The 19,624-nt window shown below is 34.2% G+C and overlaps 1 protein-coding gene across 2 annotated transcripts in view; it reads right to left on the bottom strand.

Moving 5' to 3' along the window:
• Positions 1–601: 601 nt before the first annotated feature.
• LOC132746660 (nonsense-mediated mRNA decay factor SMG8-like) overlaps positions 602–19,624 on the bottom strand; it is a 45,361-nt gene continuing 26,338 nt past the window's right edge. The window contains exons 8-23 of one of the 2 annotated variants that reach the window (XM_060735880.1): positions 19,411–19,499; positions 18,904–19,034; positions 16,813–17,009; positions 16,292–16,431; positions 15,178–15,265; positions 14,450–14,605; positions 13,857–13,997; positions 10,635–10,875; positions 9,807–9,827; positions 8,587–8,712; positions 7,961–8,107; positions 7,049–7,192; positions 6,421–6,542; positions 5,493–5,551; positions 4,429–4,608; positions 602–3,160 (exon numbers count right to left, since the gene is read on the bottom strand). In XM_060735880.1, the coding sequence (XP_060591863.1) occupies positions 3,046–3,160; positions 4,429–4,608; positions 5,493–5,551; positions 6,421–6,542; positions 7,049–7,192; positions 7,961–8,107; positions 8,587–8,712; positions 9,807–9,827; positions 10,635–10,875; positions 13,857–13,997; positions 14,450–14,605; positions 15,178–15,265; positions 16,292–16,431; positions 16,813–17,009; positions 18,904–19,034; positions 19,411–19,499 (2,097 nt within the window). In that variant the 3' untranslated portion in view covers positions 602–3,045. The remainder of the gene's footprint in view (positions 3,161–4,428; positions 4,609–5,492; positions 5,552–6,420; positions 6,543–7,048; positions 7,193–7,960; positions 8,108–8,586; positions 8,713–9,806; positions 9,828–10,634; positions 10,876–13,856; positions 13,998–14,449; positions 14,606–15,177; positions 15,266–16,291; positions 16,432–16,812; positions 17,010–18,903; positions 19,035–19,410; positions 19,500–19,624) is intronic. The other variant, XM_060735881.1, reaches the window with a different exon arrangement.

Genomic DNA, 19,624 nt, shown 5'->3' with positions numbered 1-19,624 from the left:
TTGCTTGTACTATTGTACCTATTGGTAATCGAAGGAATCGTGTCTTATGTAAGACACAATACAATACTGTTTTAATGGCGATCATTTAGCAAGTTACTTCCCCTTTCCATAATTTGATTCTTGCAGCAGCAGGTGTGAGAAACTGGCAAAAAAGTAATACACATGTATAAGTAAATTCTCAACTGTGTGCTTCAAAATTAACTCTGCCAGGACAATATGAGGGCGGCATGTCTGTGTTCCACTTACACATTTTGTTCATTCTGATCTTTCTAATAGATTAGCAAAACCTTTGTTGATCATGCAGCATAAAAAAATTAATAAACATACAACTGACCACGTTTTCACATAAGCTTAACAAACCGTGAAATAATTGGCCTAACAAGGTTATATGCAAAGATACATTCTGGATAATGTAAGTCCCTAGTATCATTAGTCAATAAAACGCCCAGATAACAATATTTTGGGATTTGAACACACCTAAGAAGACGAATAAGTGCCTCTTTATACTATCTTTAGCCATATCCCCAATCAAACTTTAATTAAATTACTAATTAATCAAAACATGCATATATATATATTAAAATAAAAAGAAAACTTTTTTACTTTGACAACCATTCTGTATTTTATTAGTTCACAATTTAAACAAACATTAACAAATGTCGGTAACACAATAAAGATACGCAAGATATCATTGTCAACATAATCAATTTAGAGAGTTTTGTTTTTATTGTCATTCAACTAAGTTTCTTAAAAGTATCCTGCAGTTGAAACCTTATTAAAGCGGCCGTCAGCTTTTCTAAAGGTTTAATAGAGGATATTGAATGAATGTAGGTTTAATATTGAATTTATTAAACGAGTTGAATTTTTTTTTCATATCAGACAGGATTATCTGTACCGCATACACCCTTTCTTGCATATCAGGATTATCTACCAGGTCGGCAAAACCCTGTCTTACACCCCGTGTAAGACAAGTCGCGTGCTTTAAGTGACGTCATTGCCGTGCGCCTTTTATGAATAAATTGCGTTCTATGGATGACGCCATTTTCCCGCTATGAATGAAGTTTGTAGGTTCATACCCAACTATGTATATGTTAGTGTTCATTCGTACTGTTCTACAGAAATTAGAAACATCGACGGCAGCGATAGCGACAGGAGAATGTTTCTAATTTCTGTAGAACAGCTACGGATGAACACTTACATATTTAGTGTCAAGCTTTATTTGGCTTAATTTTATTCACTTAATTACGTCACTACGCGGTTCTTTGAAGTACTATGAAAAATAGAAGGCAACTATGAGCGGAATTCGACATAGTATCGACTTTTGTTCTTCTATGAAAATTAACACACGCAATCTTTAAAGATATACTATGTTCAAATTTGATATCAGGAATTTCTGGTTATTGCTACACAGTCTCTTTGTAAATATAAAATAAACATGTTTTGACTACACACAAAGTAGATATTTTATGTTTAAAACTCTACACACTGTAAGTGCACTGGTCACAATATGAATATATAGTGTCGTTAAAAAACTGGCAGTTTTTTTGGAAAAATACCAATAGAAAGGAACGACTTTCAAAACATAGTTAATTCGTTTTTTATTCAAATTAGACATATTCAGTAAGGATTTCATAGGTTTTAACAAATATATTGGATTAAAATATTTTACTCAAAGATGAGCATGGTATATCTTTAAGAAATACAGCGTTTTCATTGGATGACAAATAAAGCTGGACACTTAAAGAAAAGTGTGTAATGAAAATATCAGTTTTCGTAATTTCTGTTCCGAGAATAAATGGCATTTAATATGCAAGAAAAAGAATCAAACACTTGCTGCCGGTACAGACCGGAATATCTAGCCCTCGTTACCGACGTAAACAGTTACCCTCAAGTTAGATATTCCGGTCTGTACCGGCAGCCGGTGTAAGATTCTTAAAGTCTATACCCCCTCCCAAATGTAAGACAAGTCGCGTGCATCGCGGTCCCGGCCTTTAACTTCCCCGTATCAGTTTATGAAATAAATTGATAAGTAATATGCAAACACCGACTGTCCATACAGACAGGAATATCTAGCTCTCGGTAATTTTTAGCGAACTCTCAGCAAAGCCTCGTTACCGCCGTAAACAGTTACACCCCACCCCCTCCCCAAGCTACATATTCAGGTCTGTACCCGTAGCTAGTGTAAGATTCTTATAATATTATGGAGCCTCTAGCGACCAAAATATTATTTTATTCAACGAGTTCAATAAATTCAGTAATGAACCTGCACGAATGTAAAATTCTATTTATCACATGCCCAAAATTATGTGCAAAAAGAATTCTTTTCCATTGATGCGCCTATAGTGTAAATTTATAGTAAACGCTAACATACACTATAACGTCACGTCAAACTATATGCACGGAGTGCAATATCATATTTACTTGCACATCATATTTACAGAGTCGCAAAATCAGCACGGTATGTGTTAAAAGTTCAAAGAAACGTTTCCTACTATGACTGCCTCAACTTCACAAATTTACTGTTATTTCACAAATGTACTGTAACAATAAGAAATCAAAAAACAACAACGATGATAAAGTATTATATCATAGCAATATCTTTAGAATGTACATATCTGAATCAGTACATCAGTACATGTACACTTAATTTGATTGTTTAAACTGTAAGCACATGTCACACCTCAATGAGCAAATGAACGAGTCCCCACCCTTGACTGAATATTTACTTCCTATTTATGCCTTGAAAAATATTACTTCCAACACTTCTCCGACCAAAGCAAACTTTGTCACGAATAACTATATAATCTCCTCCATTATTAAACCATGCAAATATGTATGTACGTGAGACCACTGTATTTGCAACTGGAATAGATGAACAATCCTCTTTACTAACGAGCACACCCCACAAAGCTCAAACCTGGTACATACATTAAAGACATACATTATAATATATCTTGCAGAATTAAACTTGGGGTAGAACTAGTCCTTTAATCCTCTCGTCCCTGGCGTTATTTCTTAAGAAATAGGTCTAGCTGGGCAGTTTCGTTAATCTCCAGCGATTTCTTTAAAGTTGAATGTACCCTTGAGAAGCCTGCATGCTGGAAGCTGTGTGGCATCTGCTGGCATGGTGTATGGTCCCTGGTCTCCCATATAAACAGATCTAGATCACTGTTAAGGTCTTACAATACGCAATGCAAGTGGAAATATCACATGGTATTATTGCTCATTTTAATTATAGAAATACAATGTACACTAACTGGCAATAAAAATAGCAATAGCATATAAAGCAGCACGCCTTCAGATTCATGTTGATTTAAAGTTAAAAAGTAAAATAATGTGAGGTGAACAAATAAAGTAACTTAAATATTGCAATCGGCACATACGATCTACGAAAATTACCAAAATGTGTTCAATTTGTTTGATTGGGTTTTACGTCACACCGACACATTATAGGTCATATGGTCAACATATGCAAAAACAGCACTTACTGAGTTAGTAACACAGTTGAAATATTGTGATAAAATACTGCAAAATCAGTGTTAAACCGTACATAACATATAAAATGTAACTTGGATCTTGAATGTTTTTACCTCTCTTAAAAGTTTAGTGTATTTTTCTCAATATTGATTTTCTTGAAATATTTTGGATCATCTGGAGGCGTGCAGCTTTAATACTAGTAAATAAGAGACAATTAAGGCTGTTAACCCTTTGTCTTCCTTAATTGCTTATATATAATTCATAATTCATCTAATCTATGCGTTCCACTGCTCAGTAAGTCAGTCCTTTCAATATTAGAACTAAAAACCTAAACTTAGCATAAATTTCCAAGACATAAATGTTGATAGGCAAAAAATTAGGCAACCAATATGCTCAAAATCTATTCTAACGCAGGTTAAGCTATTTCTTAACAGATCTCATCTTAATCCTAAAATTTCCTTTGTCTCAAGTATAGAGCCAGACCAGCCTTCACATCCTTGCACTCTGACCAGTATCTATACTGTTGGTAGCTTAAATTTTATATTTTGATAAATCCTTCAAAACAAGGCAATTCCAGTACAAAAATTCAACTGGTTAACCGTTTAACGTAACTTAAAAAGTCATTTTGTTTGTTTTACAGCACACCAAAATTCAGGTCATATTGCGTCTAAACCTGAAAGATGATTTTTGGCCAAACTCTGGTGTTACAAACTTAAAGCAACACCAGGGGTCAAAACCACCTCACCTGATGGAGCTTAAAGATCCATAGATTCTAGTAACATGAACCCATTTAGTTGCCTCTTACCATATCGCAGGGATAAATAGCAGCTGCAATTCTAATGCCTAAACTATCAAAGGCAACTAACCATTCAGCTACAAGGGTAAACACAAAAGATCAAACACAAAAGATTAAAAAGACAGCATTCATAAGATATGAAAAGTAAAGAATACGGTAAACGTAGAACCCAGAGTGAGCCTGAACTAAGGTCTATCTCTTCTCCAACCCCAGGGTGGAATATAGGACATGGGTGAGGTGCAGGTTGTATCAATGGGTTGATACTGACCCTCAAAGGTCCATCTGGAGTCACTACAAACAGCCTCATCATCTGCGCCATATAACCTTTAGAAGACCTGAATAATATACATATCACATCTTAACAAAATGCTTGAAGTACTGTTAAAGCTTTTGCGCAAAATTTCAATTCTTGTATTTTTTTTATGATTCAACCGATAACATGTTTGAATCCAAAGTGTCTTGCCTTTGCCACAAGTGTAGAACCAGGCTTGCCTGCACAGCCGTGCAATCTGAACAGGTTCTATACTGTTTGTCACTCAAACTTTGTATTTTTTAATAATTATCTAAATCCCTTAAACTTTGAATGGACTGTTCCAAATTCAAAGCTGGGCAAAACCATTATTCAAATTCAGCAAGTTCTGGTTAAGAACAGTAATAAGTATATGAGACTTACAAACAATGGATCAAGATTTAATTCCAACCCCTCCTGCTATAACTTTTAAAATAACAACAGTGGTTACTGTACACAGACACAACTTTAAAACCATTAACTGTGATTCCCTATAATAGTCCTTCACATTTTCAACATTTATCCTGCATGTTTATGAACCAGAGGTTATTTCTTGAATAAAATTCTCTGTTCTCTTAAGTATACTTCCGCAACAAACACTTACTCTGGAGAGAATCACTCACCAATGTTTCTAGTGGTGACTATGGAACATATCATATACAATAAATTCCCATTGAGGCTGTAAAATTAATCTTTACCACGCTAAATATATTGATGAACTTGTCTAGTTTTCAATCTTGACCAAACCATTCATCATTTTTAAGGGAAACATTTCAAAATAAGTACATGAATTGATTAAATAGCGAACAGGGTAGGTAGATTGGTATGGCATGGATGTGCCAGCTGATCTCAGTCTGCATTGGTGCAATGTGTATATTCAGTAGCTACCTGGTGGCAAATGATTAAGAGAATAACACTGTCTAGGCTTACCTGCAGTGGCATGGGCAGTAAAGTGGCATATCTAAGTTCACAAGTTTGTTAGCATTGTCCTGAAAAAAAAAAATTACGTCCAAAAGTGTAAATTATAATAATACATTAATCATGCTCTCAAAATATGTTTATAGGGACCAATGTGTAACTTTAGCAGGAGTCAAATTTTAGCAAAAACAAAATTAAGTATTTTCCTAATATTATCTTGTGTTTGGCCAACTTTGTAAAATCATATGTTGACTTCAAAGGTTATTTCAGTTACAAGCAGCACCATAGCAGAACCATAAGCTAGTATGATTTATTATAACAGCAACTAATTTATTATTTCAATTTACAAATCATTTCCCAGATATACAGATAGGTTTTATTTAAAATAAGATGGCAATATTATTCAAGGAAATAGAAATTCGAGGTGCATTGTGTTGAAATGCAATATACAGTGACACTCGACTTTACAGGCACTCCAGTTACAGTTCAGAACTTTTCACTATTAAGGGGAGAAGCTGTGTAAGCACCCGCATAGCTCAGTTGGTAGAGCTGTGGAATGGTATTCCTATGGTCCCAGATTCGAGTCCCAGTCAGGCTGCATATTTTTCTCTCCCTGTGACACTCCACTTCAAAGAACACCCTCTATTCAGGGTAATTTGTTTTCATAAGAAAACAAATCACCACTCTTGACACCCCACTATTCTGGGTATTTAAAAGTTGTAAAGAACATAAAAGTTAGTAGTCAAAATATTTAATAAGAAAATGGTTCACTTCTCCCTGCACCCTGCTATTCCTATACTATGACCATCTTTCATAGAACAGAAATTGAATTTCCTACTAAAATCACCTCCGTACATAACTTTCCTATCTGTTTCTTGTTGTTGTTTTTTTCAGCAATCTTTATTCATTACACAGAAATATATTTGCTTTAACCACATACCTTTACAGTGCTGGTACTGGAAACTTTGATGATTTTTTCAGGACCACTACAGAAGAACCTGTGACCTCGAGGGCATTCATATTCCTCCCCTATATACACTCGCAGATTAACCTCTGTTAGTTCTACAAATAAAACACAAATACGCTACAGGCATAATAGAAAAAAAAATATTATTCCAACATAAAAATACTTTTTTGTTAATCTCACAGAATTATATGAAATGTGATAATGCTATATCAAACTTATTCAAAGTTTAATAATAACCAAAAATGTTTTGACTCACAGTGAAATATTATTAAGTCACACTACTGAGTAAAAACATCATGTAGAACTCTTTTTAAAATTTTTCCCATGAAATCCCTTAAACTTAAGAATGGATGGTTCATAATTTAAAACTGGCGGGGAAATTATTTTACAAATTTGATCATTAGAAATGGTTTAAGCCTTATTATGATTTAAGTTATAAATGTAGAGATGGTACAAAAAACCTTGGGTGTCAGAAAATTGTTTCTCATTTTTTGTTTTCTATACTGAAACTATTTTGTGCAAAGACCATGCATTACCTTTCTACCATTCATTGATATAAATTGAATCTGATATCATAAACATAGTAATAGCTGTTAGTTACCTTTCCCTCTTGTTCCTTTCTTCTGTTTTCCTTTCTTGCCTGTAGTTTCTCCTACTGTGGGCCATTTATCTCTCTCTGCTTGTACGGTTATATCCCAGGGTAACAAAAAATTACTTCCACTTAAAAACCCTGGAAGGTCTAAACCTGTAAAATATATTATATAGATAGTAATGATAAAATCAAAAAGAGAGTGTACTAAGTAGTTTATCATATAAATTACAAATTTGAGGTGTAAACATTTTCTACAAGCCAATACCTAATAACCTTTTACATAATTATACAGTATAACTTCTAAGTGTCAAACTTTGATTAGCCAATTTTCTCAATGTGTTGAAGTAAAATGAAAGTTCCAATTTTTTCTCCTATAATTTTTTTTAAACCTATAAATGTATATCATTTAAATTTTTATGTGTTGATTTTTTCACTGTGTCAAAGTTTTTACGTGATTTGTAAAGGATAATTCAAAACCATTTTACCATAAATAAGCCATAAATCCATTTATTACTTCCTATGTATGAGAATGAAATTTAATTGTTATCATTCAGTCATAATTTGAAAATAAATAGCACAAATTAGTTTCATTAATTTTGAGATCTGCCTGATTACCACCTGGGATATATTTACTAGCTTAGGTTATGTTATAACTCTTTCCTCTCATTACACCTTTTTTGTACACCAACTATTAACATCAATGGCTCAAAAGTTTATTTAATAGAGACTGATTCATGAGTCGAAGTCCAGTTGGGTCAAAGTTTTTAGCAACACCCTTCAACTTCGACTTACCGAAGTTCTAATGTATTTTATTAATCAACAGTATGCCATCCCTGAGAATCAAAATGTAACATAATCCCACTTAAGGGGTAGAAAAATCAGATTATAGATAATGGTAATTGTATTTACAATGCCACTTACCTTGTGTATGATTATAAAGACTAGATTTTCCAAGACAAACCAGCGACCAGGATGGAAACTTAGGTAGAAGCCCCACTGGTGACTCTGTATGGATCATTCCAGGCAAATATTCTGTTGTAGAATGCTGTCTTAGAGGGGCCGGGCTTACTGTAATAAAACAAGATCATGATAATTTCACAAATCTTTGCCGTACCATAACCTTTTGCATATTCATATGCATTTAAGTTACCTTTAAATACAGGTTACGAAAAACCCGAGAAACATTTCCAGCAAATATACTCTTCAAGATTATATAAAATTTATCAAACTCATCTGAGATAGTAAATTCACTAAAAATACCATCCAAGAAAAAATTCTTCTTTCATGAAGTGTGAACAAACCATTAGTTGATCAACATTATGTACCTCAAAATGAAGACCATTGACTGTTTTTATCCGGCAATGCCAGACATGAGTAAAAATCTCCAGGCCAAAATTTTCAAAATCATCTTAATTTTATATCAATCTGCTGTACCATAATGCTTTCTTTAATTTATGCTGGCTATAAAACTGGGAAATATGTTATTTTCAATGGGGAGATAACTCTTCAAATATATTTAAATAAAACCTAACAAAACATTCACTTACATGGAGAAGATGGAGAATGAGCTTCTGGCTGATCCGGATTAGGTGTTGCAGCATCATCTTGATCAGGTAGAGGGCTGCAATTACTCTGTCCACCATGTGCAAACAAATCACTCCCACCAGACTGACCTGCATATTTTAAATAATCATCATGATAAAATAATTAAAAAATAAGTATGATGTTTTAATATCAATATAATCAAGGTTTTCCTTTTTATCTGAGGCAACAGATGTGCCACCAAAAACAACCAAGGGGTATATATAAATCTACAGGCTGAAAAAAACCCAGCCGATTTAAACAGCTTTTCAACCGATATGGATTGTCAATCTGTTAATAATGAAACCTTGTAAAATATGTAAATACTGCACTTTTTTGCATAAAAAAAATTACAGAATTAATAAAGTCAAGTTGTTCTGTTTTTTTACTTACTTCATTCCATTTATAGATAGTTATGCTTTCAAATCTTGTTAAAGTGACATTTATGCCCATCTAAGTGTAAATTGTGGGTGTAATTGTAAAAATAACTTTACATTTTGCCATAATTGTAAACAATTTTATATTCTTATTTGTAAAAATAATAAAATAAACTAGAGCTATCACTGAAGGTGATTAATACCCCCACAAGTAACTTTGAATTTTTAAAAATAAGTGGCCTGAAGAAAAATTTGAACTCAGCCTGTAGTAAATAAAGTATCAACCGTATACAAAGAATTATTTCAATTAATTGCAATACCAATAAAGGTATTCATATAAGCTTGCTATACACCAAGTTTGATTACAGTATCTCATTCCTTACTATAGTTACTTTCCGGAAACAGTTTTACTAATATATAATGCTGAGTTTCAATAAGAAGTTTGATATTGAAATTACTGTAATCAATAATATTACTTCCAAAACTCAAATGATGAATACCATTTTACTCAGGAAAAAATATATTTTAGTTTTAAATTAATAATATTTTATTGTAAAAAAGAAATTAACACAATTAGCCATTTCACAATTTTACATAATTACATAATCGTAAATGTACAAACAAAACAGGTTGGGCAAAAAGTCAACATTACTGGGGCTCATCCCCTAAAATTTCAAAACTGGTCTGTCACACAACAAATAAATAACTAAAAAACAAAACATTATTAACACTTACCAATGATGTATAGATAAAACAATTATTAACCAAACAGTAAACATCAATGTTAAACAAAAACAATGTATAGTTACATGAAGATGGGAAGGACATATCTAAAACGAAGGGTTGAAATAACATACTACAAGTGCTGCAATGTTCAATTATTACTAAACAAATTTATCTTTAAAATTTGAAAACTGGATTGTGAATAATTGTCTTATGAAGTTATTAATTTTCTATCACTCAAGAATATTAAGAATCTTTTAATATACGTTATTTAGAACTCAGTAAATGTGTTTATTTTGCAGCTTATTCCCCAGTACAAACAAACTTTTACCGTTATAGCTTCATGGTGCAATTCCGGTCACAATAGATTAGTCAACCGGTTTCCACTTATTTTCAAAGCTGTAACTCTAAAAGTTTGTTTGTACCCCTTGATTAGCTGGGAAAAGCCCAAAATATTCTTAATTCCACGAGTATGTTTTTTTGAAAACTGGACTGAGAATAATTGATTTATAAAGATAATGATTTTCTATCACTCAAGAGTATTAAGATTGTTTTTCTCAATCTTAATAATAATGATTTCATTAAATTCAATAAAAAAAAAAACCTCCACAAAAATGTATTGTTTAAACATAAATAACCCAATATAAAATCTGTTTATAAATATCAGTCTGTGAAATTTACAGAATTCTGACCTTTTAAAAAATCTAGGCCAAATTTAGGTCAATTAGGAGTCAAGGTCATATCTCTGTCAAATCATAAAACAAATATATTTAAGTCAAGTTTAAGTCTGTCTGATGAAAGAAAGTGAGTGACAGACACATGTAGGTCAAAAACAATTATCTCCCTTTTTACTGAACACTATTATGTTAAATCAACACCAATGTTTCCAAAGAAAACCCAAAAAACTGTCTTACCTAGACTCAATGCCAGGCTGAGACTGGCCATGCCTTGAGTTACACCAGCCACCTCTCCTTTACCTGCACTAGAGACTGATTCCTTCTGAAGTTTGGGTGGCTGAGCCTTAGACCTAACCGGCGGGGTTAGTAATGCTGCCCGTATGTCGGTACTGCTGGCTTGAAACACAGGGAATTCATAACGCTCTAACTTTCCGCAACACATTTCCTCCAGTTTTACATAGAAATCATAGTTGGCCGCCTAGAATATATTAATTCAAGCCTGTAAACTATGACCAAAAATGTCTTGAAATTGAATTTGGCATAAAATCAGAAAAAGTAGACTAAACTTGTTACATGATACAATTTTTTCCACAACACAATAATTTTCTGTATTTACATTTGCAATAATAATGCATTATTAATAGCGAGCTCGACGAGCTGGCCCGAAGGGCCTGCTCGCAAAGCGAGCTTTACGGTAACGCGAGTACCTGCTAAGTGATGGTTTTGAAAACTTTCGTCCGAAGTACTGAATTGGACACATCGCAACTTTTGAATTTAAAGATAACGATAAAAACTGAGGACTTCTGACTGAAAAAGGATGTGTAGACTGGTCACCCGCGCACGTCTAAAGGAACCATAATTGGACAGGGAACCAGAACAACGGAAGCTGTGTATAAAATAACGAATGACAGTTTTAAAACGGAAAATGTAAAATGAAAATTGAAGGCGCCATTTTGTTTGAAAAATCTGATAAATAAAAACAGTTTTTTGTCGAATTTTGTTGTGAAAACTATCTAGAATAAAAGAAAATGGTCTAACTAAGAAAATGAATCCGAACACCAATATCTTTTATTCAGTCGTTAACGCTGTACAGACTTTTAAAGTATTGTTTACGTGACGTCACAATGTAGCGCCAAACAGCACGTGCAAAACAATCAAATCAAGTACGCTTTTTTAATGTCGCAAACGTTTTAAATTTAACATTTATTTCACTTTTAATAAACTTTATTTCGCTTGAAAAATTATAGAGTGAAATAAAATAAACAAACAAAGTTTTATCAACGTTTCCAAAACTCGTTATTAATTTAACGACAGGGGCGGAGCCATATTTAACACAGTACGTGTGACGTCACACGCACTGATCACTGCATTTGAAATAAAAATGAGCAATTATTTCATACTATTTGACCTTAAAAGTACATTGAGCTCGCTTTGAGGCTTTGCCTTTTTCATATTATATCATAAATGTCATCATCAATTACCTGAGTAAAAGCAAACAGTTTGGCCGATGAATATGGAGTCTGCCTATTAAACCAAGGGATCATGGGTTTAAGCCCTTTTTAGGTTGCATCCATGTGTGCTTAAATGACACCAGAAATAAATATTTCCAGAGATAGGCATGGAAGTGGTCCTAATCATAAGTACACAATCCAGATGAAATAAATATGTTTAAATTTGACAGTTTGTTCTCAATTTTTTTGGTCGGTTTAACATTACACTAACACTGTAAAGGTGTATCACAACTTTTCAGCTTTATTGGTGGAGGAAGACCTCAGGCACCTGTGCCTCAGGCACCATCGATGTTCCGTAAGCAAGCAGGATAGCTTTATAACATGAAACAAGAGGGCCATGATGGCCCTGAGGTCGCTCACCTGTATATAGGCACCCCCATCCCCGGGCCAATTTTTACCCAAGGGCTTTTATTTGTTTATTTGAACAGACTTGGTAGACACCCATAAGAAGATGTTTCATGCTAAACATCTAAGTTCTAGCTCATTGGCTTTTTTAAAAGAAGATTTTTAAAGTTTTAACTATACACATTTAGTTAAAAACAATGACACCCCTGGAGCAGGGCCAGTTTTGACCCCCTGGCGTTTATTTTAACAAACTTTGTAGATATTTACTTAAAGATGTTTCATGCTTAATATCTAAACTCTAGCTATTTGGGTTTTTCCAAAGAAGATTTTTAACTATTTGCTATACACATATAAGGAAAAAATCAATGACCCCCCCAGGGCTTTTATTTGAACATACTTGGTAGACACCCATTAGAACATGTTTCATGCTAAATATCTTAGTTAGCTCTTTGGGTTCTTTAAAAGAAGATTTTTTAAGTTTTTACTATATGCATATAGGGAAAATCTATGACCCCCTGGGGCGGGGTCAATTTTGACCCCAGGGCTTGTATTTGAACAAACTTGGTAGACATTCACTAGAAGATGTTTCATGCCAACTATCTAAGCTCTAGCTCTTATGGTTCTTTAAAAAAAGATTTTTACTATATGCATATAGGGAAAATCAATGACCCCCGGGGTGGGCCAAATATTGACCCCAGGGCTTTAATTTGAACAAACTTGGTAGACACTCACTAGAAGATGTTTCATGCTTAATATCTTAGCTCTAGCTCTTTGGGTTCTTTAAAAGAAGATTTTTTAAGTTTTTACTATATGCATATAGGGAAAATCAATGACCCCCATGGGCGGGGCCAATTTAGACCCCAGGGCTTTTATTTGAACACACTTGGTAGACACTAACTAGAAGATGTTTCATGCCCAATATCTTAGCTCTAGCTCTTTGGGTTCTTTAAAAGAAGATTTTTTAAGTTTTTACTATATGCATTTAGGGAAAATCAATGCCCCCCTGGGGCGGGGCCAATTTTGACCCCAGGGCTTTTATTTGAACAAACTTGGTAGACACTCACTAGAAGATGTTTCATGCCAAATATCTAAGCTCTAGCTCTTATGGTTTTTTAAAAGAAGATATTTAAAGTTTTTTCTTTTGGTTGCCATGGCAACCAGAGTTCTGCATGGAATTAAATTATTTGAACAATTTTTAAAGGTGACCACCAAAGGAACATTCCTGTGAAGTTTGGATGAAATTGGCTCAATGGTTTATGAGGAGATGTCATTTAAAGCAAAAGTTTACGGACGGACGACGGCCGGACGCCGGACGAAAAGCGATCACAAAAGCTCACCCTGTCACTTTGTGACAGGTGAGCTAAAAATACAAGGAATACAAAATCCCTGGCAACCTGTGGAGAACCACCAATGTTCCTTAAGCTAGCAGGATAGCTTCCTCACATGAAAAAATACAAAATCTCTGCCGAGATTCAAGCTCAAAACGGTGAGTGACAAGTGGTTTGAACATAACCACCTAAACAACTTGGATACAGATGTCCCTCTTGTTCTCAGATATACATACACCACATTACTTTGACAGGGGAAAATACAATGTATCTACCTTGTGATTAAATGGATCTTCTTTATCAGCTTGTTTTTTCCCACAATTACAAGCGGCTTTCATCTTGAGTTGACTAGAATGTGGCATCAATGGAAGGTGTGAGTTACTCTCAGTGTCTATCTCATCCTCTGTCTTATGTAACTGTAATAAAATCTTGCTTTAATACTAATACACTTTGGTTTTTATTGCAGGGGTGTGGAAATCCTATGCCCGACTTGTCCGACTCAGGATAAGTAGGTTTTTTTCATAGAACTTGCCTGTTAACAACACAAGGGGTGAAAGCAATACGTTCTAAGTGCATTTTCCAAAATTTTACAGGAGAAGCAAAAAACTGTCTCAAATGTTTGTAAAATAGCAAATATCCGCAACACTTTGATTTTACACATAGAAATGTTTAAGAAAGTGAAAATCTGAGCCTGTGGAAAAAACAAAATATTGGTATTCTATCTCTAATCCATTGGGAACTCAGGATAAGTTATGAAATCTTATTCAACTTTTGAAATGTTTGCTTTCAATATTGCCATAGTTAATTAGTTATATAGTTTTTGCCGTAGTTTGTTATATAGATTCACAACAATACTAGATATACGTACTGGATTAACACAATGATTGCCCGTCAGACTGATTTCCTCACAGAGTTGTCTCCCATTTTTCCAGAATCTCTCACACGAGTCTTCCAGCTGTTTCATGTATTTATCACAGGCAGGACCTCTAGCAAACTGACTGAACACTTTCTTAGCTTGTGCTAACTGTAACCAAAGTGAGGCATTGATATAACCATTACTGCATAAGAAAATCAACAAAGCCTTGGCTTTTGTAATCTTTCCAATCATGTTTTTTTTTGTTTTTTTTCCATGGGGAAGAGGAACTTTCCTTATAGTTAGGAGAAAAAAAAAACAACAAGTTTTTAATTCAGAAAAGGGAAAAAATTTGAAGTAAAGTGAATTTTAGAGGAAAACTGCATGATTGAAAAAAAAAATTTCTGAGGTAAAATAATGTACAACATGTATAGTAAACAGTCTATATATAACTAAACAATGATTTTTCTTGAAAAAGCAGAACAAATTCAACAAAAACTTTCCTTTTTTACTGAATGAGGTTAAAGATTTTTAACTTCACCATCAGCAACGACCGTGCATGACAAATTACTGAAAGTACGACGGAAATATAGTTGCGCCAATTATACAGGTTGCGCCAATTATACAGAGTTAAAAATTACATTGTCATCATGTATCTTTAACTTTTTTTGGTTTTGTAAGTTTGTTGGTTTTTATTGTTCCCTAATAAAACTATCCATGTACTGTAATCAAGGGAAACAAACCTTGCTAAGATGGTAGTTAGTGACATAATGAGTGGGTAAATTTTCCTGATAGGAACTTTCTGCTACTGGTAATACCTTGTTACACCGACTGAAATATTGAAAATCAACATGTTAAGAACTGCTTTAAAATTCATATACATATAGTGTGTTTATTCCAGTACTTGGTATTTGTTTTACCCCCTCCTAATCTAACTTTGGTGTTGGATTTCAAGTTACACTGACACTGGTGATATGGTGACATTCTAACTAAAAGGCCCATAATGCCTCAAAACTGGTTTTATTTTTATTTCTCAAAAACGTTTTGATTTTGATATACTTTTTATAGTACTAGTATCCATAAAGTTACTCATTGGCCAATTACCAGAACCATATCTGTTGCTTTTTGGCAATAATTACACTTATAGTGAACATAAGTATGTTGTATGGAAGTGAAAATACTACTTTGTTTATATTTTGCTACTTTTATGACAAATTATTCCACTTATCGCCAGTTTCTTCATGTAACAAACCTCTAACATTCTCTAAAACCGTTACTTAAACATTAAAATGTATATAAATTTATTGGTATTCTGAGGCATAATGTACCTTTAAAAGTGATAATGTGTTTGCTATTGTTTCAAGTCACATCAATATTGATAGGATCATATGGCCAGATTTTATCCTTAACTGGTGACGACCTCAATATTTCAGTCATGGGCACGAACCTTGCCACCTCTACCAGACACACACCCTACCCTATGCCTTATGTAAATAATAATCTTGTTGCAAACCTTGTTTACTATAGATATTAGAAGGTATGAAGGGTATATTAGACGTCAGGTACCTGTGCCTTGGTAGAACTGTAATAATTTTGACCTACACATAGCTGAACTTCTTCATCAAAAGAAACAAATACTCATTCCTGACTAGTTTTGAATCCAAAGCAATAAAGAAAGGAGAATTGAATCTGTCATGGAGGTCCTATATAGATTAGTTTATACAATTCTATTTTAGTATGATTGTGTAGGAAGCTATAAGCAAATTAAAAGTCCTATTGTTGGTCATAAATGCTAGGAAACACTAAGGATTCCTATGAAACACAGTCCAGATTTATGATAAAGGTAAGTTAACATACTTCTCTGAGAATCGAAGATCTGTTTCAAGAAGAGATCGGAGTGTATTGCAGTGTGGCTGGAGTTTAGGATCTAGCTTCTCTGAGAATAACATAAGATATAATTTGTTTGCCAAGGTAAACCATGTCTCACTTGTAGCAAGCTGTATTTGGGAAGAAAACAAAATGTTAGCACATTTAACACATTTGAAAATATTTTGGTCGCAATTTCTTAATTATCTCTTATTCATGTGTTTACTTGCTTCTTGATATTGAATTTTTTTTTAAACATTAATCAGTTGTTATTAAATCTAGAAGTTATGCTTTACTGTTGAACATAATCTATTAAGCTATGTAGACATACTGACTTATTGACGACAGTAAGTGAGTTAACATTTACATTCATGCATGTGCTTGAGTGTGTATGTGTGTTTAGGTTATCTACCCTAGCTAGCCACTAGCTAGCCACTGAAATAAACAATATGGCTAGACAAACCTTAAGTTTAATTCTACAATTAACAAATTATCCCTGTTAACAAACTTACCTCAAAGGTTGCAGTGACTGGGTGCCGTCCGACATTATCATCAAAACCTTTTGTCAGTGCCATATCAATATGTTGCCATATAAACTCCTTAAAACTAAACTCTCCTCCATTTCTGGAGAGTCCTTGTGACCTCGACCTGTCTATACCACCTTGACCTCTTCTATTTGATTGATAACTTTTCCTTGGCAGATCTGAATCTGTGTAAACAAGATATGTTTGTAAAACATGTATGCCCCCTATCGGCAGCCAATTAGTCATATGATCAGGTTATTATGCATGACTTCTGACCCAGTGAACAAACAATTAATAAGGGTTATGTAGTCTCTACAGGTCAAGACTAGTCACAAGGTAATAATTATTGTGACCCCATAGGTTGTGTGCAGCAATTTAAGTCATTACAAATCTTACAAATAATATAATTTTATTATGCATAAATTTTATGAATCATGTAGGCCTCATTAATGACAGCCAAGTTGTTATATTACATAAGACCTTCAAATGTGTATACCAAAAGCATTTTTAGTTTAATATAAAAATATCAACCAAGGCAACAAATCATCATTAAGTACAAGGTCAATATGACATTGACCCCTTGACCCCAAAATCCATAGGGGTCATCTACTGGTCATGACCAATCATCATACCAAGTTTGAAGTTCCTAGGCTTAAGCATTCTTTAGTTATTGACCAGAGAAAGTTTTTACCTACAAGGTAAACATGACCTTGACCTTTGACCCTTGATCCAAAAATGAATAGGGGTCATCTGCTGGTCATGACCAATCATCATACCAAGTTTGAAGTTTCTAAGCGTTCTTAAGTTATTGATTGGAAACTGTTTTCACCTACAAGGTCAATGTGACCCTAACATTTGACCCCTAAATCAATAGGGGTCATCTGCTGGTCATGACCAATCACCATACCAAGTTTGAAGTTCCTAGGCCTAAGCATTCAGTAGTTCTTGATCGGAAACCGTTTTTACCTACAAGGTCAATGTGACCTTGACCTTTGACCCCTTGACCCCAAAATCAATATGGGTTGTCTGCTGGTCATGACCAATCACCATACAAAGTTTGAAGTTCCTAGGCCTAAGCGATCTTAAGTTATTGATCGGAAACCATTTTTACCTACAGGGTCAATGTGACCTTGACCTTTGACCCCTTGACCCCAAAATCAATAGGGGTTGTCTGCTGGACATGACTAATCACCATACCAAGTTTGAAGTTCCTAGGCATAAGCGTTCTTTAGTTATTGATCGGAAACCATTTTTACCTACAAGGTCAATGTGACCTTGACCCCTTGACCCCCAAAATCAATAGGGGTCCTCTGCTGGTCATGACCAATCATCATACCAAGTTTGAAGTTCCTAGGCCTAAGAGTTCTTTAGTTATTGATCGGAAACTGTTTTTACCTACAAGGCCAATGTGACCTTGACCTTTGACCCCTTGACCCCAAAATCAATAGGGGTCATCTGCTGGTCATGACCAATCACCATACCAAGTTTCAAGTTCCTAGGCTTAAGCATTCTATAGTTATTGATCGGAAACCGTTTTTACCTACAAGGCCAATTTGACCTTGACCTTTGACCCCTTGACCCCAAAATCAATAGGGGTCCTCTGCTGGTCATGATCAATCACCACACCAAGTTTGAAGTTCCTAGGCCTTAGCGTTCTTTAGTTATCACTCAGAAACCATTTGGTCTACGGACCGACGGACTGACAAGTGCAAAGCAATATACTCTTCTTTGAAGTGGGGGCATAATGAAGAGAAGAAATTTTTTAAATTAACACCTCCAAATGAGCAAATTAAGTTTCAAAACTGGAATTTCAAAATGTTACAATATTCATGTACATTTTAATATTCTACTTGTTTCATGTAAATTAAAAGCTAGCTGGATAGCTTCCTCATGTGAAAGAAGCCAAAACCCCTGTCAGAATTTAAACCCACAGCAGTGACGAGGGAGTGATTTGAAGTCCACAACCTTTACCATTATTTACTGTTTGATATTGAAAGCTATGAAAGAAAGTCAACATAAACGGTGCTGACTGGCACAGATGTTCTACATTGTATATATAGCACAACATTTATAATTTACCTGCATCATGCTGTAATGTATTTTCTCTGATCTGCTGCAGGAAAAATGAAACTGGGTCAGCAGCCTCATTCTGGTACACATGAATAAATACAAACTCCTGATTGGCTGGCACAGCAAATAGTGAATTGTTACTATAAATAGATTGAAAACTTACAAAGAAACAGCATCAGAGATATTAAGGTATGACACACCCATCATTTATTTAACTAATAAAAATATTGCATATTTCATCACCTTCAGTTGAGTGTGTGCATATACTGCATATACATGTGGCAGAGAGATTAACACTTTTATACATGCATAAAACTTGCCCTATAAGCACCGAATAACAGTTAATATTAATACTGATCGATAAATTGCAAATGCCCATCATATAGAGAAATGTAGTCCCTGTAGGGCATGGCATTCCATTCAACTTTTCATTGCTCCAAAGTTCTTATAAATTCAGAAGAAAAAATCAAGGAAAATATTGACTTAACTTATGTTTATATGTATATATTTAGGTACCTGATATTGGTAATTACTCTGGATTTTCTCAGGATCTTGTATATCTGATCCTCCATACAGTGCTGCAGCCTTTTGATTGGATGTATTCTCTGAAAACAACAACAATACAATAAGATAAGACATATTTTCAGGTTATAAAAGATCACTGGATCAAAGCAAAATAGGTCTTAGTTCTGGTTGGGTTTGAAGTGAAGATGTCCATACAGTTTTCTAT

Source organism: Ruditapes philippinarum, unplaced genomic scaffold (assembly GCF_026571515.1).
Source record: "Ruditapes philippinarum isolate M1 unplaced genomic scaffold, ASM2657151v2 ctg2606_1_1_1_1, whole genome shotgun sequence".
Taxonomy (NCBI): Eukaryota; Metazoa; Mollusca; class Bivalvia; order Venerida; family Veneridae; genus Ruditapes; species Ruditapes philippinarum.
This window is presented reverse-complemented; position numbering and strand designations above follow the sequence as displayed.